Raw genomic sequence first — 23,125 nt, 5'->3', positions numbered from 1 at the left:
CAAATACACCTTTGTTCTATGGAATTCTGCAATCTTGGGCATCATTACCCGTATCAATTATTGATTGCTTTTTAAAACCTCAAAAGTGGGATGGGGATGGGGACCAGGGGAAGCCTTGTTTGGTTCTTTCTTAACCCAAACTGTGTATAAAGAATAAAGTTAGCAGAATGACACCACAGTCATTGTTTTTCTTTTTTTATTAATACCACATCAATTTGCAGTTTTACAGGAACCAAGATTCAAGCGTTGTAGGTGCTACTGTATTTTTATGTTGCACACACACATATGCACACAGTTTCATTAGTAATTTGTCATCTATAGATTTTTCTTAAAAAAAAAAAAATCCTGTATGGCACAAGGGATCTGTCCAATTATCTAAACACAGCAGTAATAAAACGAAAGAGTTACGTGTGGAGGCTTCCAGTGCAGGAAAACAAGGTCCTTTGGAGGGGAAGCCCAAAAGATGATCAGTGCACGGACTTCCTGGGAAGGCAAAGGCTGGGGAGGGAGAAAGCATTTCCTCTACTGTGACATGAAATCAGTTTGAAGATTCAAAAAGAAAGGGGGCTAAGAAAATAAGAGAATGGAGTAAGGCAAGGGTAACTTTTACGCATCCAGATCTCTAATTTTCCCACAGAAGGGGAAAGAAAATGTCCCTCCACTAAGTACGATCTACAGAGCTGCAGTGCGCTGGGACACCTTCAAGTCACCAGTGCATGTTCCCTCCGGATTATCCTGAGGGGTTACAACCCGAAGAATCTCAAATGACTTGCAAGTTTACGGAATTTTCACGTTGGAAGACATCAGTCTCAAATGGGAATCCAAGATTCCCAATCACCCTCCATGAGATGTCAATGTGAGCTGTTGTCTTTTAATTGTGCACAGAGCCTGTCAACAGTCTGACCCTGCCTGGTTGCCTTCACCTAAAGCTTCTTGGAAAACACTCTCACAAGGAGCATCCTGGGCCACCGCACAGGTGGGTACTAGAACATTTTATGTGCCTGAAAATGCAAGGAACCCTCAAAACAATCCACACCCAGAAGCCAGCCTCAGTTAAATCTCCATATGAACCACAAAATGCACTTCCCTACACTCATTTGTGGTCTTAACCGCGCACACACATACACACACACACACAATCTCCTCCCTAGCCAGCTGGGCTGTGGTCCTCAGCATACAATGATGAGCACAGGTTAAAGATGCAGCCTGTGAGGGAGAAGCCGGAGGGAAAACATAAAAAGAAAAAAAAGCCTTTTGTGTTTCTGTAGCTCGAGTGGACAATGTCCCCCCCCACGGACTGAGATAGGATTACAATAACTCAATAACTGTGGAGCCCACATGCAGATTATTTTTTTTCTCTAACAAGTTTACAGCAGTTACAGACATTTATTTCATAATAAGAAAAGTACAACCATATTTATTAAACTTGAGGTGAGGTGGGTAGGGAAGAGGGAGGAAAGCATATTCAGGAATGAGTTCTCAAACTCAACCTCAAAGCCCCGAACTGGTGTCCCAAAGAGATGACAGACACCCCCTTCCCAAGTGGCGGAGGCTTTCCTTTCCTAGGGATGAGCGGGAGAGGGAGCAGTAGTGGTCACAGCAGCGCTCCTGCTGACTCCCTCTCCAGTCCCGCTTTCTGTTTCCATTCTGTTAGCAGATGGCATTCTGAGAACCAGGAATTATTACTATCACCTATAAGTTATTCATAGAGTTGAAAGTTATACATATAAGCTAAGAAGAGGAATATGACGAATAGCTGCTCACATTGTGGGGCAGGAAGATGGGATCAAGGGCTGCAAAAAAACCCCAAAAACCAAAGCAAACTCAAGGGACGGAATCCCACTCTTGTCCCCAGATAATTTCTTTATAAGTTAACCATTATTTCTTAACTTAAAAATATGGGCAAAATTACAATGGGAAGCTCTGTAAGACTAGTCCTTGAAAATTAAATAGAAGAACCCAAGAGATGTGTTTAACTTTCATATCCTCCTTTTACTGCCACTCTTTCCCCATTCAAGCTACACGTAAACGCTCCACCACCACTAAGGTATTGATTTATCCTGTTAAACTGATAAATTTATCCTATTATTCTGTGTTTATTCTTTTGGGTTCTAAGATATCAGTTCTTTTTTTAGTCCAACAATTCTTGTGTTTGATATTGTGGGGAAAGGGAAAGGAGGGGGAAACACCAAATTAAAAAAAAAAAGCTTGGAATGCAGGCTCAAGCTGACACTGAGCACGTTCCTTCATAGTACAAGTAACAACATTATAACTATTGAACGGTGTTTTAGTAACTGGCATTTCTGGTTTCCATGTACTTATTCTGCCTTTTTTTTTGCGATTCCAGGTAGTTTTGCTTGGATCCTATTAAGGAAAATAAAAACAAAAAAAGGTGAAAACAGATATATTAGTTCTAGGTTTTCATTTTAACAACGATGCTAGAAGACAGTCCTACACTGGCTGGAGCAGTGTGAAAAACATTCTCCCATTTCCACAGGGCTTACTCTGGACGACAGGAGTCTGGGATGAGCTGCAGGGTCCACCAAAATCCACTCTCTCCCTGCTGCCTGTCCTCTTTCACTGCCACAGACTTGTGGGTCCTTCACTGAGGGTTCCAGAGAAGAATAAGGGGTATCTGGGCATAATGCCTGCTGACTGTACTCTACACGCTGGCAATGCAACACACCATTTCTCTGGGAATGCCAGGTCATCCACTAGTGGCCACAAAAGGAACCAGGAGTCAAGGGTCAAGGAGACATTATAAAAATAAAGGAGTTGGCAATAGTTCCCAGCTTGTCATACGACACCAAAGCTGCCCTTTATTTTGTTTATTAAGGTTCCCCCAGACTAAGGCCATTTATAACCCTCAGCTAATGTCAACGCTACACCCCACAAGTGTTACATCCTACAGCAGGGCCCAGTCAGCCAACACTGCTAGTCAAGACACTGGGTTTAAAGCTAACTAAGCTACGACCGTCTTTCACAATCAAGAGTGAACAGCGACCAGATACGTATTTGTGCTAACTGTCCTTGCCTGGTTTTAGCTCCAATGTGTACCTCAAAGAGCAAAGAAGCAGGTAAAGAACCTGGCATCAAACTAGAGCTGTCTGGACATAGTCAGTTTCCTCTTATCAAAGCTGGAAAAAGCACTAAAATCGGGTATGAAAAGGACTGACACCAAGGATAGATTTTACTGTTTGTGATGTTTTGTTTCTTAAAGACTATCTGAAGAAAACACGAAAAAATGTTGACATTTTAATTTGAAGAGTTGGTTCATAGAGTTTGCTATAAATAATTCAAAAATTTAAAAAAGAAAACATTTCTTTAATACAGGGAGTCATAAAAACGTCTACCAACATTTCAGTACTTGATTTAAATATTAAATTGGTTTAAAAATGAAAATGGATTTGGTAGTTTTTAGGAAAAAGGTAGTGGTATTGCGCCTTAAGACATTTACTTACTAAAACTTTTATTTCTGAAGAGAGGGAAGAATTTGGCTTAAAATTGATATATGTATGAAAATAAATGAGAGGAAGACGACCATAAACATTTAACATTTGAAAGCCAGTTCAAAAAGACAGAGTGGTCCTGATTCCATTGATCCTTTTTAATCTAAGATACAAAGCATGTTTTTGCAAAGAAGCAGATGAAATAATCTCGTAAAAAATCAAACTATTAACCAAGGTTTCTTTTCAGGGTGAAATTCACATTTCAGGGTGAAAACTTGGCATCACCATTTCACACAGGGGACTGAAAATCACTGGGGGATAAAAGCACATGTTACGATGAAAGGTGGAACCTAAGTATACTTACTTTTCAACAATCGACTTGGTCTGATCACGGACGATGCCAACGTAGTGATCAATCTGGGTCTTGAAGGAAGGAAAGTGACTCAGATGTGGCAACACACACATTAACAATTTTCCTGAAGGTTATATTCTTTTGTCTAGTTTAACCATTTTTAAAAAAACACCATTGAATATTCTGGCAAATGAAAATAATGCCCAGTTTTTAAAAGTATTTTAAAAACTTTAGGTTTTAGAATTCAAATTATGCCATAAATACCCCATACTCAGTTGCAGTGAAAAAATCAGTCATTTCTTTTGCAGAGGTAAGTCTTACTTGCAAAGTGTTTCCTTTAGAGACATTGGACTTGTAATAGCATTTTCTGAATACTAGAAACTCTGTCTAATCTATTTTCTGTAATCATAAATGTGTTTTGGCTCCTGGGTAAGACCAATTCATTTAGTACCAAAAAACCATAAAAGTCGGCTGATAGATGACTTAATCCATAATAACCTGATAGAATCTAGTATACTCTGTATACACCACTCCATAAGCAAACATCTGTTCACACCTATGGATTCCCATAATTGCTTTCATAGTTCTGTAACAGTTTCAGTTTCTTTTTAGACACGAGCTTTTATTTAAACCCTGTTTCAATTTTTTTGAACAAATACATCCATGTGATAAAAACAAAAGGTCCATAATAAGGTATAAGTCTCCTTCCTACCCTTATCTCTCCTAAACATTCACTTTCTCTCCTTAGAGGAAACCATCATTACCAGTTTCTTATAGGCACTTGGCTTATAAAATTAGACTGTAGAAATAGAAGAAGATTGCTCCAAACTTTCAAACCTAAAAAAAATGAACCCAAACTAGTCACACACCAACTGGCATGTCTGATTTGAAACAGGCCAGTGCTTACCTTGTACTTCTCATAGACGATCGGAACACTGAAAATGAGCAGTTCAGCTGTAAGACAGAATCACAGGACTTGGCAAGTGTACATGTGGGAGAGTCACAAAGTCTCAGGACTCAAGTAGCACATACATTTTTCCTCACGAAATTCAGGGAAACATAAATCTTCACTATGAGAAATTCTGAGACCTCAATTAAGGACAGTTAAATAGATATAGGTACACAGGCTGCCATCTTTGTATCACAGGTGATTTCCAAATTATGAAAATGGTTTCTACAAATAAAACCCCATATGTAAGTCAAATCTAGACAACTCTCCTTTACTTCTAGCTGTTTTGATATTTCTTTATAGTTAGGGCAATTTAATAAACCTATGGCCACAAACACAGGTTCCTTCAATATCTAGTTCAAGGTCTCTATGGATGTGAAAGGCTGAGCCACGTGGAAGGGGTGGAGCCGTGCTAGGCACTCTCCTCGCTTTTTGTCGTACCAATTACTTCAAAGAGCATGGAGACATTTTCCTTGTCACCTTACCAAGAATCAGAAGGGTGATTCCATTGAAAACAGCACCCACATAGGTCATCAGCCACATGAAGACAGCCAGCTGTGAAGGCCAACATCGGAGGGTTAAGCAGGAATAATTATAACGTCAACTTCGGGCTAACCGACGCCATTTTCCTCTAGCGAATTAAGTCTGCATAAATGTAGCGATGTATGCCATAAATAATTTCCAAATGAAGGTTAGCCATTTGCACTGTACATCTGAAGGCACCTAAGAGAACTCTGTAGCTATCTCAGGCCCAAAGACAGACTATGATTGCATTTCTGTCAATCTCATCACCCCTGTTCTGATGTTAGTTCTCCAGGCACAGGAGACACCTTCTCCATTGACTCCTATCCCCATTTTTACAGGTTGACTAAGAGTAAGCAGACATTTGTTTTTGTCTGCTAAAACCCTATTTAATGTTTTCCTTCTGAATTATAACCTAATCCCTGATTTTCCTCAGCCTCACCTCCGAGAGCTGTAGAAGCAACTAACCTTCAAGGAGTCAACCAGATCTTCTACCAGAAAGAGACGAATGAGGAGTTTCAGGGCCCTGTTGACGTACACCATGGCAGCATTCACGTAATTGTGGAAGGCTTCTGAGGACAGAGTAATGTCTACATCCAGGTAGGCTCTTCCAGAAGAAGAAACAACAATCATACATTTGATACAGAAGGAGACCTCTTCCTGTTACCACAGCAGTTCAGAGTAGGAAATTCCCCCAACGGTACACTTTAGAAATCTGTGGGGGCATTTTTTGCTGTCATGGGGTGGGGTAGGGGCACCACTGTCCTTTAGTGGCCTAGAGGCAAAGATGCCACATATCTGCAAAGTGTGGGCCAGTCATGAGCAATACAGAATTGTCCTATGTCCTGCATCAGTTTTATTGCTTCATAGGCTATTCATGAAGGTGAACCTATTTATAATTATCAAGAGCAGAACAAACAAATACAAAGTATTTTCCCCCCACAGTTATAACATATCCTGAATTTTCTAAAACTGTATTCTGTTTATGCTAAACTTCACTAAGATTTTTTTAACTATTTTGGAAAAATCACATCTGTACTGGAGATTAATAGTGGTTGGAATCCATATTATGTTATTATAAATGGTTTTCTATTTTATCAGTTCTTTATATTACAATTATAATCTATTTTTAAAATTTTGTTTAGACATATTACTTATGAATTTCATTTCAAAATGATAAAAGAGGCATTATAAAATATTTGTTAAAAAAACCAAGAGGCGGGTACAGACATTGAGCTTGATAGGGTTGAAAACTACAGAAAAAGAAACACTTGGCTTCTGTCCCCAGATGCGCTACCGGATGAGATGTAACCATCTGCTTACAACTTTGTACATTCTCTCAGTGCTTAATGAGTGCTTCCTGAGCATCGCCCTGTAAGGTGTTGGGGCTATCGGAAAGGTAAGACTGCTTTTGCCTTAGAGAGCCTACAGTTTTGTGGGAACAGGAGAGTAACAGGCATGTTTTTCTTTCTTATTTACTACCAAATATGAAAGTTATAAAAATTAGATGCTGTAATTAATACAATTTAGCAAAACACATTTTCCAAATCCACAGCAGTGCCATGCAAGAGGGGAAAAAACCTGCCAAGACATTCACTGTTTTGCTGGCGGCAAAACAATGAAAATTTATTCACTCATTCATTCAACAACTATTGACTTGGTAAAACTAATTTGCAGTAAGGTTTTAAATGCCACATATAGTTTAAATTCTTCCTTCTGTTTTCACTAAGAGAAAATGCGAGGACTGGGGCCTCAGCCAGACACCTGTCCTGTCACAGTCCTGGGAAGTCACAACAAGGTTTCTTTCTCTATGAGGAAAGGGTTTTAAAACAACTGCCATTTGCTAATGTTAAAATTTTTTATGGGTTAAGATTTTCAAGAAAATGTGAAGCATATATTTAGTTATAGCATGCTCAGAAAAGCTGGCAACTAGATTCTAGAAATGCATGAACCACTGCTTTCATCAAGACCTGCCCCTGGTATTAAGAAAACCAAAGGAGCGATAAGAAGGAAATCAGTAATAAAACCAAGAGTAAACACAGCGAGTCCTGACACCACCAAGAGCACAGCCTCAATACCAAGATTTCAAAGTCATAAAAGTTACCTATGTGGGGGCTTCCCCCGTACTCGGGACCCCAGCGAACTGAGCACTGTTCTAGCTGCTGTGTGCCCTACACTGATCAGATATTTAGACAGCTCCTTTTGGTCTTAAAGTGTGACTCTCGTTTGCCAAAAAGTTCGTGGCTCCTCACTAGTTGCTTCTTAAGGTGGTCTCAAGGTTTCTGGTTGATGTTTCCTGCCACTGCTCAGCTGCATCAGGCCCTACAATTTTTGATTTTTAGTCAGGTCTTACTTTTACACCCAAACAGCCTCAGCGAACCCTCTCACTAAACTGTAGAGTGTTAGTTGTGATACTTCAACTCACTTGAATGGATGGCCTTCTTCTGACTTCTGTACAGCCTGGATGACAGATTTGTAGACCCTGAAGCTGATGGTGACAGTCAGGAGAGCCAGGATGAGGTAAGAAACCACACTGATGACACTGAAAGCTGCCAGGGAAAGCAGCACGATCAGCGTGGTGCCAAAGACAAACCCCGTCTTCTTCACATCTCGCCAGAAAATCAGATCGTGCACTGCCAAAAGAAAAGGGAACAGAAGTTATATGAACAGCTACAAGCCACAGGCCAGGGCTGCCCTCTGGCTGTGCCTGCATGCTTGAGAAGCCCGAGGTGAACAAGCAGTTACAGGTGCAGCCCTCCTTAAGAGAATCTGTTAAGTGAAAATCACGTATGTCACGGGTGATGGTTCACACTGCTAAAGGTTCCTCTGGGTTCTGGACAGGTTTATAAAAACTTAGGAACTTACTTTTTAGAGGTGGCTACTGAAATACAAAGGGGTAAACTGTCATTTACTTTAAATGTTTCAGCAGAAAAGATGGTAAAGTAACTATGGTAAAATCTAGGTAACTGTTGACTAAATAAAGGAAACTATGCCTATAAATTAGTTGGGTCAGCAGACATAAAACCAAACCTAAACTGAAATGTATAAATTGGGGTGGGGGGCAAAGAGAGTGGTGAATAAAAACAAACCAAGCTCTATTAGTATTAATCACAATGAAACTCCAATCTCTATGTGAATCTGAAGAGCACTTAGGATGGATTATGGATAGGGGACCATACAATTATCTCAACCACAATTCTTCTGAAAATGAGTGGGGACACTATTAATAATTGTTCGGAAGTAAGTATAAACCAAGACTGTCCCAGTCAGGTGGTCATATGGTTGGGGACATCCAAACTGGAAAAATATAAGTTCTACTTAAAGAGACCTCCAAAACTCGGGGTGTAAACTGCTAGCAATTACCTCCAAGCTTACAATGACACTACATTTGAATTTCAACCTGTGACGGCTAAGTTCAACACTAATAGCCCTACTGCAAGTTTCCACTGGGCTTCTCTTTGCTTATAAGGAAGAGCACGGGCTTTGGATTTGGAGAAACGAGTTTGAGTCCTGGTAATTTTTATCCGTATTACCTTAATTACTCTTTCTAAACCTTTGTTTCCTCATCTGTAAGATGAAGAAAGTGATATCTATTACCTAGGAATAAACTTAACCAATAATATGAAAGACCTATATACTGAAAACTACGACATTTTTAAAAGGAATTGAAGCAGACACAAGAAGTTGGATATATTTAGGATATTAGCCCCTAACTTGAGGCATTATTTGCAAAAATCTCCCATTCCGTTGGTTGCCTCTTTATTTTGTCGATGATTTCTTTTGCTGTGCAGAAGCTTTTTAGTTTGATATAGTCCCATTTATTTATTTTAGCTTTTACTTCCCTTGCCTTTGGAGTCAAATTCATAAAATGCTCTTTGAACCCAAGGTCCACAAGTTTAGTAGTACCTATGTTTTCTTCTATGCAGTTTTTTGTTTCAGGTCTTATGTTTAGGTCTTTGATCCATTTTGAGTTTATTTTAGTATATGGTGACAGCAGTCTAGTTTCATTCTTTTGCACGTGACTTTCCAATTCTGCCAGCACCATTTATTGAAGAGGCTGTCTTTTCTCCATTGTATGTTTTTGGCTTCTTTGTCGAAAATTATCTGTCCATATTTATGTGCGTTTATTTCTGGGTTGTCAATTCTATTTCATTGGTCAGTGTGCCTGTTTTTCTGCCAATACCATGCTGTTTTGATTATTGTTGCCCAGTAGTACAAGCTAAAGTCAGGGAGTGTGATACCTTCAGCATTGTTCTTTTTCTTTAGGGTTGCTTTGGCATACAACCCAACAACAAAAAAACAAACAATCCTATTAAAAAAGATGGCAGAGCACTAAAGAGACATTTCTCCAAAGAGGACATACAAATGGCCAATAGACATGAAAATGCTCAACGTCACTAATCATCAGAGAAATGCAAATAAAAACCACAATGAGATATCACCTCACCCCAGTCAGAATGGCTATCATCAACAAGACAAATAGTAACAAGTGTTGGAGAGGCTGTGGAGAAAAAGGAACCCTCATACACTGTTGGTGGGAATGCAGACTGGTGCAGCTGCTATGGAAGGCAGTGTGGAGGTTCCTCAAAAAATTACGAATAGAATTACTATATGACTCAGCAATCCCTCTCCTGGGTATCTACCCAAATAATCTGAAATCATTTATCCATGAAAACATATGTGCTCCAATGTTCATTGTAGTTTTATTTACGGTGGCCAAGACATGGAAACAACCAAAGTGTCCTTCGATAGATGATTGGATAAAGAAATTGTGGTATATATACACAACGGAATACCATTCTGCCATAAGAAAAGATGAAATAGGACCATTTGCTACAACATGGATGGATCTTGAGATTATAATGCTAAGCGAAATACGTCAGACAGAAAAAGTAGAGAACCATATGATTTCACTGATATGTGGTATATGAACCAAAAACAACAAAAGAACAAGACAAACAAATAAAAAAACAAAAACTCATAGACAGACAATAGTTTAGTGGTTACCAGAGGGTAAGGGGGAAAAGGGGTGGTAGATGAGGGTAAAGGGGATCAAATATTTGGTGATGGAAAGAGAACTGAACACACAATGTGATATATAGATGGTGTATCACAGAATTGTACACCTGAGATCTATGTAACTTTACTAACAATTGTCACCCCAAATAAACTTGAATAAAAAAAAGAAAGTGACATCTGTTTCCTGAGTTGTTTTAAGGAATATATATAAAGCTAATGTGTGTAGAATGTTTAGCACTGTAAATTACACACAGTAAACACTCAAATTTTAACTATGATCAAAATAGTATTAGCCTGGAAGACCGTGACTGAGGGTAAAATCAACTTGAATCTGATTCCAGTTGACGCGCGGGCACCTAGTTGTTCCCTGTATTCAGCTACGGAACTTTCCTCCGAAGCCTAACCTGGCCAGAGCCAAGGAACCTAACTTGAAACTACGAAAACACTAAAGACATGTTGATTGTATAGAAGAAATAGTCCCTGGTTGCGACCTTCCGGCTAGGGGATGTGACTTACCAGGAGGAGGAGGAGGTGTTATGATTGCTGGCGGGAAGCCAAGAGGCCCAGGAAGTGATGTTGCAAAGGAGAGAGAACTGGGAGGCGACTCAGGCCAACCTGACTGAACAGGATGCTGCCTACTTGTGACAGCAATTCCTACAGTCGGGGTCCCAGTAGACGTATGTCACAGTTCATACCAGTATAGGAACAGTTTCAACACAGAATACTTAGTAATGGAACAAACTGACACCATGTGTCCCCTGATGTAATACAGGTGGACACACCATCACTTCCATGGTATTCTTGCCAAAAACAGTATAACCTGAATCTAATGAGAAAACACAAGACAAACCCAGGTTGACAGTCTACGAAACAACTGGCCTGCATTCTTCAAAAATATCAAGGGTGTGAAAGACAATGAAAAGCTAAGGAACTTTTTCAGATTAAAGTTGAGTAAGGAGTATGATCAAGACTGGAGCTGGATCAGGGGTAAAGACAATTATAAAAGACAGCATTGGGATAAAAAAAAATGTTAAAAAAAATTAATAAATAAAATAAAGAAACTTGGCACCAAAAAAAAAAAAAAAGACAGCATTGGGACAACTGGCAAAATTTGAATGTGGACTATATAATTGATAGAAGTACTGTATCAATGTTAAATTTCCTGAATTTGATATTTATAGAACACTCCAACAACAACAGTGGAATATATATTCAAGTACATGTGAAACATTTACCAAGATAAACCAAATCTTGGGCCATGAAACAGCCCTAATAAATTGAAAAGGATTCAAGTCACTTTTACATGTTTTCTGACTAGAAGGAATTATATTAGAAACAGTATTGGAAAGATATTGGGAAAAAACCCCAATATGTGTAAACTAGACAACACACTTCTAAACCCATGAATCAAAGAAAAAAAATCAACAGAAAAATTAGAAGTATTTTGAACTGACTAAAAATCCAAATTTGCTATAAAGCAGTACACAGTATGAAAGTGCCTCTATTAGGAAAGTTGGCAAAATCAGTAATCTCAGCTTCAACCTTAAAAACTCGAAAAAGAACAACTTGAATCCCAAGTAAACAGAAGAAAGGAAATAATAAAAAAAAACAATGAGACAAGCAGAAATCAATGAAACAGATAACAGAAAAACAAAGAAAAATCAATGAAACCAAAGTTGGTTCTTTGAGAATAATAGTAAAATAGATAAAACTCTAGGTAGACTCATCAAGAAAAAATAAAATACACAAATTGCCAATATCAGAAATGAGAGGTGACATCACGAAAGATTCTGCAGACATTATCAACCATTATCAACACTGTTATGCTAATACATTAGACAATTTAAACAAAGGAAAAATTACTCCAAAGATACAAACTACCAAAGCTTACTCAAGAAATAAACTGAACAGTCCTATATCTACTCAAGAAATAAAACAGATAAAATGCTTTCCCCACAAAAACCTCCAGGTCCAAATGGCATCACTGGTAAATTCTGCCAAACATTAAACAAGAAATAATACCAATTCTACACAAATTATTCTAGAAAAACAAAGAGAAAGTAATATTTTCCAATACATTTTATAAGGCCAGTATTACCCTGATTCTAAACTAGACAAAAACATTACAGTAAAACTATAGACCAATATTGCTCATGAAATAGATGTAAAAATTCCTAACAAAGTTTAGCATATCAAACGTAACAATATATAAATATAATATGTCATGACTAAGTGGGTTTTTGTTTTTTTTTGCAAAAAATGCAAGATTGGTTTAACATTCATAAATCATTTAATATAATTCACCATATCAACAAACTAAAAAAAGAATAACCAAAAGATACAGAAAAGGCATTTAACAAAACCCAGTATTCCTTGGGGATAAAACCTCTCAGCAAACTAGGTTATAGAAGAAAATTTCCTCAACTAGATAAAGGGAATCTAATAAGGGGAATCTACAAGAAACCTAGAGTTAACATATTTCATAAAAGAAGGCAAGGATGGATGTTCTCTCACCACTTCTATTGAAAACTGTATTCGAGGTTCTAGCCAGTATAGTAAGTCAAAAACAAAGAAAAGGCATCCAAATTGGAAAGGAAAAAGTAAAGTCATTATTCACAGGTGCCATGATTGCCTATGTAGAAAATCTAATGGAATCTACAAAAAGCTACTAGAATAAGTGAGTTCAGCAAGGTCGGGGGACACAAGGTCAATATACAAAATCAGTTCTACTTCCATATATTAGTATTAACCAATCAGAAACTGAGTAAAAATACCATTTAAAGCAGCATGAGAATTATGAAACAGTTAGGCATAAATCTGCCAAAGGTGTATAAGACCTGTACACTAAAATCTATAAAACATTGCTGAGAAATAAAGACCTAAATTACTAGAAAGCTATACTGTTTTCATGAATTAAAAGACTCAAAATTGCTAAGATGTTAATTGTCCCCAAATTTATCTATAATCCTATGTAATTCCGATCAGAATCCCAGTAGTTTTTTAATAGAAATGGACAAACTGATTCTAAAATTGCTATGGAAATGCAAAAGACCTACTTTGTATCTCAATACGTTTCAAGTCCTGTGCTGTACTAATTAAGCCTTTCCTTTTTTTAGATGCTTTCTCCTTTTCATATCAATGTCCACCTTATCCAGCTTTGGAAACCTGAACAAAGAAGAGGTTGAGAAGAGGCCTGGTTCAGTGTCTGAGGGTCTCTGAGTGAGTCTGTGTCAGCAGGTAGAGCCCAGCTGGGCCTGTCCAGGGGTTGGGCACAGTAGTTTCCCGAGTCAGAGCCAACCCCCACCCTCAGGGCAGCACCCTAGTCTATTAAGGAATCAAAGCCCTTCAGGCTTCAGCCTGTTCCCTAGACCCTCAGGACAGTCAATAAATAGGTTAGATTCTGAGCCAGTCTGGGAGGAGGGGGTGCACAAAAAGCAGGATCAGCTGCCCAGGGATCCCAGTGATTCCCAGGTACTATCCTGCCCTTTCCCAACAAGGAAGTACATCCATAGACCTCCAACTCAGAAACAGGGGCACGCTCCCTGTGGAGTGAGTACTTAAGTCTCATGTTAACGACAAACCAGCCCCAGCCCCTGCCAGGGTCTACAACATCCTGCAGGATGGGGTGAAGGGCTAGCCTGCCTGGGGGTACACAGTACCCAGCCCTGCAGGGTCCCGGAGATGCCTTTTATTTCTTAAAATCCATTTCAATATATAAAACAGCCTCTTTTTAGAATTTTATGTAGGTAATATCAGTCATCTGTTACCTTATTTTGCTAATGGCAGATAAAGCACCTGACAAAGAATTTCTATATTCACCAAGTGTGTTTATATTTTTGGTAGAAGTAAGAGTGATTCCTTCCTTTATGTCCCATATTTTCTATAATGTGACCATATTACATTTAAAAAACTTTAAAGGATGTCTACCTCCCTCTTGCCCATAATAAAGGGTGCCAGCTGCAGTAGTACCCTTCTTACACCAAGAGAGGGCACTGACATATCCACTGGTAATCTCTAGGCAAAGGAAAAAGATACCGTCCCAGCCCATTCAAGAGAGAACAGCAAACTGTGTTGATTCTCTACCCATTTTATTTTTAAATTACTGAATTTGGGGAAAGCTCTTCGTTTGACTCCAACCTCAGCCATTCCCAAAAGTCAACTGTCTTTAGTCTACTTTCCCAAGTATATACCTCAAAGGATGAAAAGAAGGATTATTCAAAATGCTTATTCTGTAAAGGAATAACTGAAAGAAAATTTCAAGGTTTAGTAGATAATTAGCTGTAACTTCACTTTTTTTTTAAGGCGGCGCAGCTCTCAGTGGCACATGCGGGGATCAAACCGGCAACCTTGATGCTGTCAGCACCACGTGCTAACCAACTGAGCCAACCGGCCATCCTTTCACTTCATTTTTAAGAATAAATCTCCAACTCAAGGATCCATACAACATGTTCTAGCTTCTGTGCGCTAGTTTTTCAAAATTTGTAAATATACTCGTACGCTGCATCGCTAAGAAAGCTTAAATGTGGCTGAAATAACTAAAAAAGAGCGAGGCTTTATGATCACAAAAGAGAAATTGTTCATTAATAAAGGGGAAATAAATGCAGTTTTTATATGTACAATTATTTATGTAAAAAAGATATGTAGACATTTTCAAACTTTTTACATAAATAGTTCATAAGAAATGAAGCCACTTTTTTTTTTAAATTTTATTGGGGATATTGGGGAACAGTGTGTTTCTCCAGGGCCCATCAGCTCCAACTCATTGTCCTTCAATATAGTCGTGGAGGGCACAGCTCGCCCATGTGGGAATCGAACTCACAACCCTGTTGTTCAGAGCTCCCACTCTAACCAACTGAGCCATCATCTGGCCACCCCTGAAGCCACTTTTTGAGTTGCAAAGACATTGGATAATATGTTTATAAACTCAGATCCAAATTTGGTGGCTGCCAAACTGGGTTAATAGCCGGCTGTGCTACAGATTTACCCTTAACATTCCCATCAAAATCGCACAGATAGGTCAGAATGGCACTGACAGAATACAAAACTGTCACTATCACAGACACACATACTTTTGGCCCCGGATGCACCTGGCAGCAGGCCAAAGTAGTCTGTAGGAGCCCCTTTCAAACCAGCATTCCTCTCATACTGTCAGGAAAGAAGTTTTTCATTCACTAAAATAACCTAACATCCCCTTTGCTCTCAGTTTCAGATTTATAAAGTACAGAAAACAAAATGGCACTGACTACTCCTCCCCAACATAACAGCTAGGTGGATGTGCAAAGGTGAACTTTTGAACTTAGTTACCTAAAGAATATAATTAAAGATAACAAATGAAATGCTGAATCATAATTGAATGGATAACGGCACAAAATTCTGGCTTAAGTTTCCTATCCTTTTTTTCCTTCTACATCTAGCTGGTTCTTTGCACATGTTGGACAACTACTAAATTCTCTAAGGAAGTCTAGACTTAAGTCTGCAGAAGACATTAGATCCAATGTAAAATTAAAACACTAGTTATTTGCTAATAATTGTGAAAGCCCAATCAGGATTTAAGTGATTTTATGCGTTTTGCACACATTTTTGTCTAATTCAACCTTCCACACTAGTCAGGTTATGGCAACATGACATTTTTTACTTTTGTTTTTTTAAAGCTTATTGGGGTGACAGTTGTTAGTAAAGTTACATAGGTTTCAGGTGTACAGTTCTGTATCACACCATCTATAAACCCCATTGTGTGTTCACCACCCAGAGTCAGTGCTTCCATCAGGCAACATGACATTTCTTCCTACGGCTATGATACTCTAGGACTTGCATGCTGCTTCAATGTCTGTTCAGTAATACAGGTAAGTGACATAGTTTCAGACTATAACCGTATGTGACATAAAATTCTTCTTAAAAAGCTGACAGTGGAGCCGGCCCGGTGGCTCAGGCGGTTAGAGCTCCGTGCTCCTAACTCCGAAGGCTGCCGGTTCGATTCCCACATGGGCCAGTGGGCTCTCAACCAGGTTGCCAGTTCAATTCCTCGAGTCCCGCAAGGGATGGTGGGCTCTGCCCCCTGCAACTAAGATTGAACACGGCACCTTGAGCTGAGCTGCCTCCTGGATGGCTCAGTTGTTGGTTGGAGCGCGGGCTCTCAACCACAAGGTTGCCAGTTCAATTCCTCGACTCCCGCAAGGGATGGTGGGCAGCGCCCCCTGCAACTAAAATTGAACACGGCACCTTGAGCTGAGCTGCCGCTGAGCTCCCGGATGGCTCAGTTGGTTGGAGCGCGTCCTCTCAACCACACGGTTGCCGGTTCGACTCCCGCAAGGGATGGTGGGCTGTGCCCCCTGCAACTAGCAACGGCAACTGGACCTGGAGCTGAGCTGCGCCCTCCACAACTAAGACTGAAAGGACAACAACTTGAAGCTGAACAGAACCCCCTACAACTAAGATTGAAAGGACAACAATTTGACCATTGTTCCCCCAATAAAGTCCTGTTCCCCTTCCCCAATAAAATCTTTAAAAAAAAAAAAAAAAAAGCTGACAGTGTCTAAAATCTTTACCAGTAATAAACAAATGAAATTCTAAAAATAAAGTCTTAGGTAATATACATACCCTTGACTTTTGAGATCTTATCCTCTCCACTCCCCCCAGGAGCTCTACAGAGTGTTTCCCCCATGGAAACAATGGGAACTGATCAGTAACTGGGACAGCTTTCTCCCCCTCTGCTTTATTTCCCCCTAATATTTCATTTCCCCCCAACATACAGCAAAGTTGAAAAGAGGTTAGGGTGAACACCCATATAATCTAGATTTTACCATTAATGTCTTTTTATTTTTCTTGTGGTAAAATATATGTAACAAAGAATTTACCATCTTAACCATTCTTACGTATACAGTTCAGTGAGGTTATTAAGTACATTCACACTGTTGTGCAACCATCACCACTATCCACTAATGTTTTGCTATACTTAGTTATAATCTATCTGTCTTATCTGTCCATTAGTCCATTTTAATTTTTTAATGTATTTCAAAGTAAATTACAAATATCAGATCTACTTCAGCTTGCATGTCATTAACTGAAGTTCAGTATTGTTTTTCTCTCAATGTAAAATTTACATACAATGAAATACATTCACTGAGTTTGGACACACGCATACACCTATGTAACCCTATCAAGCTAGAGAACACAAACAGCACCCCCAAAAGTTTCATGTTCCTTCCCAGTCAACACTCCAACAAGCAACCACTACTCTGATTTTTTCCCCTACATAGAAGTTTGCTTGTTCTAGAATTTCACTTAAATGGAAATTATGCAGTATAATTATTTTTGTGCTGCTTCTTTCACTTGGCATAATTTCTGAGAGTCATCCATATTTTTGCAAGTATCAAAAGATAACTAGCTATTCCACAGGTTATCTATTCCTTTATGGGTGGAACTGGCTGTTTCTAGTTTTGAACTACTGGTGAATAAAACTGCTATGAACATATGTAAGTCTTTGCATGAATGTTTTCATTTCTCAGCAGTGGAGTTGCTAAGTCATGGGGTAGGTGCATGTTTAGTTCTCTAAGAAAACAACCAACCGTTCTCCAAAGTATTTGTACTATTTTATTTTACATTCTTACCAATAGTTTAAGAGAGTTTCAGTTGTTCCATAACCTCACCAACATTAGGTGTAATCTTTAATTTTAGCCATTCCAGTGGATGTGAAGTGGTATTTTGCCTTTAAAATGTGAAGACTCGTGATGTTGAACACATTTTCATTGGATCACTGGTCATTCGTGTATCTTCTTTTGTGAAGTGTCAGAATCTTTTCTGCCCAACTTTTTATTGTGTTTTTGTCCTTTTATTGTTGAAATGTAGTTTTTAATATTTCCTGGATACTAGTCCTTCACCAAATACATGTTTTGTAAACATTTTCTCCCAATCAAGGGCTTGCCTATTAGTGGCCTTTTAATGAGCAAGTTGTAATTTTGATGAAGTCTATTAATTTTTAATTTTGTGGCTAGTGCATTCTGTGACCTAAGAAATCTTTGCCCCAAGTCATGAAGATGTTTTCCTATGCTTTCTTCTAAAAGTTTTATGGTTTTAGTTTTCATGTTCAGGTTTTAGATCTATTTTAATTTTTGCATATCATGTGAAGTAGGGATTATGGTGGGCATTATGCTAAGGTGGCCCCCAAACTCTTGTCCTTTGGTGTACTTGTCCTGCATAATACTTCCTCCTGCCCCCAAATGTGAGCAGGACCTGTGCCTATGATGGGATAGTCACTCTGGTGTTGACATTGCAGTGACAGAAGATCCCATAGCAGACTAAAGACATTCTCCTGATAGCTCTGAAGAAGTAAGCTACCATGCTATGAGGACAGCCACAAGACTGGGATCTGAACGCAGCCTCTAGGAGCTGAGTGTGACCCCCAGCCCCATAGTCAGCAAGCGAGAAAACGGGGATCTGGTCCTACAACCTTCAGGAACTGAATTCTGCCAACAATCTGTGAGCTTGGAAGGGAATCCTGAGCCTCAAACGAGATCACAACCCTGGTTCATGCCTGGCGAGACCCTGAGCAGAGGATCCAGCTAACCCATGCCCAGATGCCTGATCCATGAAAACTGGGAGGTAATAAAGTTGTATTGTTTTCAGTTGCTCAATTTGTGATCGTTCGTTATTTCTGGATTCTCTTTGATCTACTCGTGTTTGTTGACTGTTGCAAATACCACACTGTCTTTATTACTGTCTTGAATTAAGTATTCCAAGATCTCCAATTTTGTTGTTTTTCAAGGTGCTTTGTATTTGCTAGGTCCTGTGTATTTCCAGGATGAGCCTGTCCCTTTCTATAGAAAAACTCTTCTGGGACTTTGAACTGTGTTGAATCCATTGATGAACCTGTGTAGGACCGACATCGTAAGTGGCGAGGCTCCCTTCCCACGACCACAGCACAGCTCTCCTCTGACACGGTGCTTGGCGTCTCTCTTGCCATTTTGTAGTTTTCAATATAGAGGTCTTGCACATTTTTTTGGTTTCAGTTATTCCTATTTTATGCTTTTGATGCTATTGTGAATGAAACTTTTTAAATTTTCATGTTCTGATTATTTGCTGCTGGTATATACAAATAAATAGTTTCGTGTAACCCTAAATTCACTGATTAGTCCTAGTAGTTGCTTTGTAGATTCCTTAGGATTTTCTATGTGAACAATCATGTCATCTGCTAATTAAGACAGTTGAACAACTTCTTTTCCAGTCTTCATCCCTTTTATGTCTATTGCTTCTTGTAACCCAGAGGGTAGGACCTCCAGTATGATGCTGAATGCAAATGGCAAGAGTGAGCGTCCCTGTCTTACCCAATCTTAGGGGAAAGTGTTCAATATTTCGGCATTAAATATGTCAGCTGTACTTTGCAACAGATGCCGCTTGTTAGATCAAGGAGATTATCTTTTATTCCTAGTTTGCTGAAGATTTTTACCAGAAAAGGATGTCGGGCTTTTTCAAATGCCTTTTCTGTATCGATTGAAATAATCACATAGGTTTCCTCTTATTAAGTTAACATGGTGAATTAATTATGTTGAATTTCCAATCTTAAAACAAGCTTATATTCCTGGAACAAACTCCACCCATTTACCCATGACGCATTAAACCTTTTGATATTGTTGAATTTCATTTGCTAATATTTTGTGAAGAATTTCTCATCTTATTGTGTTCAGGAGGGATATTAGTTTATAATTTATTTTGTTAATTTTTGTCCAGTTCGGGTGTTACTAAATACTAGTCTATGAGTGGGAAAGTCTTCTTTCCATTTTTCCCTAAATAGTTGAAAGAATCCTCCAGTAAAACCCTGGGCCTGGACATTTTTTGGTGAGATTTTTAATAATAAATTTAATAGAAATTGTGTTAACTTTGGTAACTTGTGTTTTTCAAAAAATGTGTCCATTTCATCTAAGTTGATCAATTTGTTGGTATAAAGTTATTCATAATATTCTATTATCCTTTTACTATCTGTAGGATCTGAAGTGATAACTCCTTTTTCATGCTTGATATTGCTCATCTATGGTCTCCTTTCCTTAATTAGCCAAGAAATCAATTTTGGTGATCTTCAAAAACTGAATCTTGGCATTGTTATTTTTTTTTATTTCATTGATTTCTGCTCTTACCTTTATAATTTCTTTCCTTTTACTTACTTTGGGTTTTACTTTGCTCTTCTTTTCTAGCTTCTTAAGTCAAAACCTTAGATCACTGAATTTAGATATTTTTCTTTTCTAACATAAGCATTTAGAGCTAGAAGTTTCCCTTTCAACACTGTGTTCCACAAGTTTAGTACATATATTGTATTTTCATTGTCATTCAGTTTAAAACATTACCATTTTTTCTTGTGACTTTGTTAATCTATCAATTATGTAAAACTGTATTTAATTTCATTCTGGTCTTAGAACATATTTTGTATTACTTTAATCCTTTAAATTTACTGGGTTGTTTTATGGACCAGCATATTCTCTATTGATGAATATACATATACCTTGTACACTTGGAAAAGAATGAGCATTCTGCCATGGTAGCATATAGTGTTCTATAAATATCATCTAGGTCAAAGTGGTTGCTTGTGCTGTTCAAATCTGTGTGTGTGTGTGTGTGTGTATCAATTGCTGAGAAAGAGGTACTAAAATCTCCAATTATGATTATAGACTAGCCTATTTTTCCCTTTAAGTCTGTTAATTTTTTCTTTGTATATTTTGGATCTGTTATTAGGTACATACACATTTATGACTATCAAGACTTCCTGGTATCTTTTATCATGACATCTCACTTTTTATTTCTTATGCTCACCTTTGTTTTCTTATGCTTACTTTTGCATGACATACATTTATATATTTTTTGGTATAACCTTTTCCATCCATTTACTTTCAACTTATCCATATCTTTATATTTAAAGTGCATCTTGTATAGTCAGCATATAGCTAGGTCTTGCTTTTTTAAAAAAAAAGATTTTATTGGGGAAGGGGAACAGTACTTTATTAGGGAACAGTGTGTACTTCCAGGACTTTCTCTAAGTCAAGTTGTTGTCCTTTTCAATCTTAGTTGTGGAGGGTGCCGTTCAGCTTCAAGTTGTCCTTTCAGTCTTAGTTGTGGAGGGCGCAGCTCATCTCCAGGTCCAGTTGCCGTATCTAGTTGCAGGGGGTGCTGCCTACCACTACTTGCAGGACTCGAGGAATGGAACTGGCAACCTTGTAGTTGAGAGCCCACTGGCCAATGTGGGAATTGAACCGGCAGCCTTCGGAGTTAGGAGCACAGAGCTCCATTCGGAGTTAGGAGCACAGAGCTCCAACTGCCTGAGCCATCGGGCCAGCCCTGGATTGTGTACGATATTTTAAGTAAACTGAATTATTCCCATGTTTCCTGTCTTTTGTTCCCCATTCTTCCTTTTTTGCCTTCTTTCTGTTTATCTGAAGATTTTAATTTATCTATTGACTTTTTAGCTATGTCTTTGCAGTATTATTTTATTAGTTGTTTCCAGAAATACAGTATGCATCGATTTTCAGTTTACTTAAAATATTGTACCACCTCATAAAAAATGCAGAAACCCTCGCTATATAGGTCCACATATTCTTGACTTTTGTTTTTTTAAATTTTAATTGGAGAATATTGGGGAACAGTGTGTTTTTCCAGGACCCATCAGTCAAGAGGTTGTTTTCAATCTAGTTGTGGAGGGCGCAGCTCTCTGGCCCATGTGAGAATCTAACCGGCGATGCTGGTGTTATGAGTACTGCGCTCTAACCAACTGAGCCAACCAGCCGCCCCTCTTGACTTTTCTGTTATCGGAAATAAACATTATAATCTCATACACGTTATAATTTTTGCTTTAAACAGTCTATATATTTTAAAGAAGAGTAAAAAATGTCTTTTATATATACCCAGATATTTATCATTTCCAGTGCTCTTCATTCCTTCCAGAAATTCTGAGTTTCTATCTGTTATCAATTCCTTTTAATCTGAACAATTTCCTTTAGTGTTTCGTGTAGTGCATGTCTTCTGGTAACAAATTCTCTTAGTTTCCTTTTCTCTAAAAATGTCTTTATTTTGCATTCATTCTTGATGGATATTTTTGCTGAATAGAGAAATCTGAATTGACATTAACTCCCTGTTCAGCACTTCAAAAGATGCTATATTTCACTGTCTCCTGGCATCTGTGGTTTCTGGTAAGAAGTTCGAAGAAGTTCTAATTTTAATTGTCATTTTCCTCTAGCTTTCAAGATTTTTCTCCGTATCTTTAGTTTCAGCAATTTGGTTATAATATTCTGTGCCAGAAAGGGTTACTTAGCAGGCCTGAGATGCTCAAACCCTGCACCTGCCAAAGAAAGGTCTGTCTTCAGGACTGTCCCTTGGATGGCTGCTGGGAGATGAGCTCTGAGCCCTTGGGTCATGCTGTATTAGTGTGGCCAGGTAAGTTTATCCTAACAATATGATTTATTGCAAACACCTCTTTTTGCTCTGGGGGGATGAGGTCTGAGTAGCTGAGGTCAGTCACATGGGTGAGTGAGATTCCCTAGTTAGCAACACGCTGTATATGCTGTCACATACCATTGATGGGAGAATTAAGGACATCTCTGTGTGATTCCAATGGACACCTGAAAGCTTGTACCTCATCTTTCCTGGACTTTATCCCATGTGTCTTTTTCCTTTGCCAGTGTCTTTTTGCTGTAATAAATTGTTCACTGAGAGTATATCAACTGCTGAATCCTGAGACCTAGCAAATCACTGAGCTAGAGGGTGGTCTTGGACCCCTGACACAAATACCAAGATATGGTTTTCTTTGTCCTTATCCTAATAGGTGCTTGCTAAGCTTCTGTAATCAGTAAATGTGTT

The 23,125-nt window shown here is 38.6% G+C and overlaps 1 protein-coding gene across 4 annotated transcripts in view; it reads right to left on the bottom strand.

Annotated features, from left to right (window-relative positions):
- Positions 1-179: 179 nt before the first annotated feature.
- Positions 180-23,125, bottom strand: part of RTN3 (reticulon 3) — a 53,554-nt gene continuing 30,608 nt past the window's right edge. For all 4 annotated transcript variants that reach the window (XM_019717891.2, XM_019717888.2, XM_019717889.2 and 1 more), the window contains 6 exons: positions 7,698-7,905; positions 5,741-5,879; positions 5,236-5,305; positions 4,709-4,755; positions 3,814-3,872; positions 180-2,364 (listed from right to left, as the gene is read on the bottom strand). In XM_019717891.2, the coding sequence (XP_019573450.1) occupies positions 2,319-2,364; positions 3,814-3,872; positions 4,709-4,755; positions 5,236-5,305; positions 5,741-5,879; positions 7,698-7,905 (569 nt within the window). In that variant the 3' untranslated portion in view covers positions 180-2,318. The remainder of the gene's footprint in view (positions 2,365-3,813; positions 3,873-4,708; positions 4,756-5,235; positions 5,306-5,740; positions 5,880-7,697; positions 7,906-23,125) is intronic.

The sequence above is a fragment of the Rhinolophus sinicus genome, linkage group LG06 (genome assembly GCF_036562045.2).
Source record: "Rhinolophus sinicus isolate RSC01 linkage group LG06, ASM3656204v1, whole genome shotgun sequence".
In the NCBI taxonomy this organism is placed as follows: Eukaryota; Metazoa; Chordata; class Mammalia; order Chiroptera; family Rhinolophidae; genus Rhinolophus; species Rhinolophus sinicus.
The sequence above is the reverse complement of the archived record's forward strand: the minus strand, read 5'-3'. Positions and strand labels throughout refer to the sequence as shown.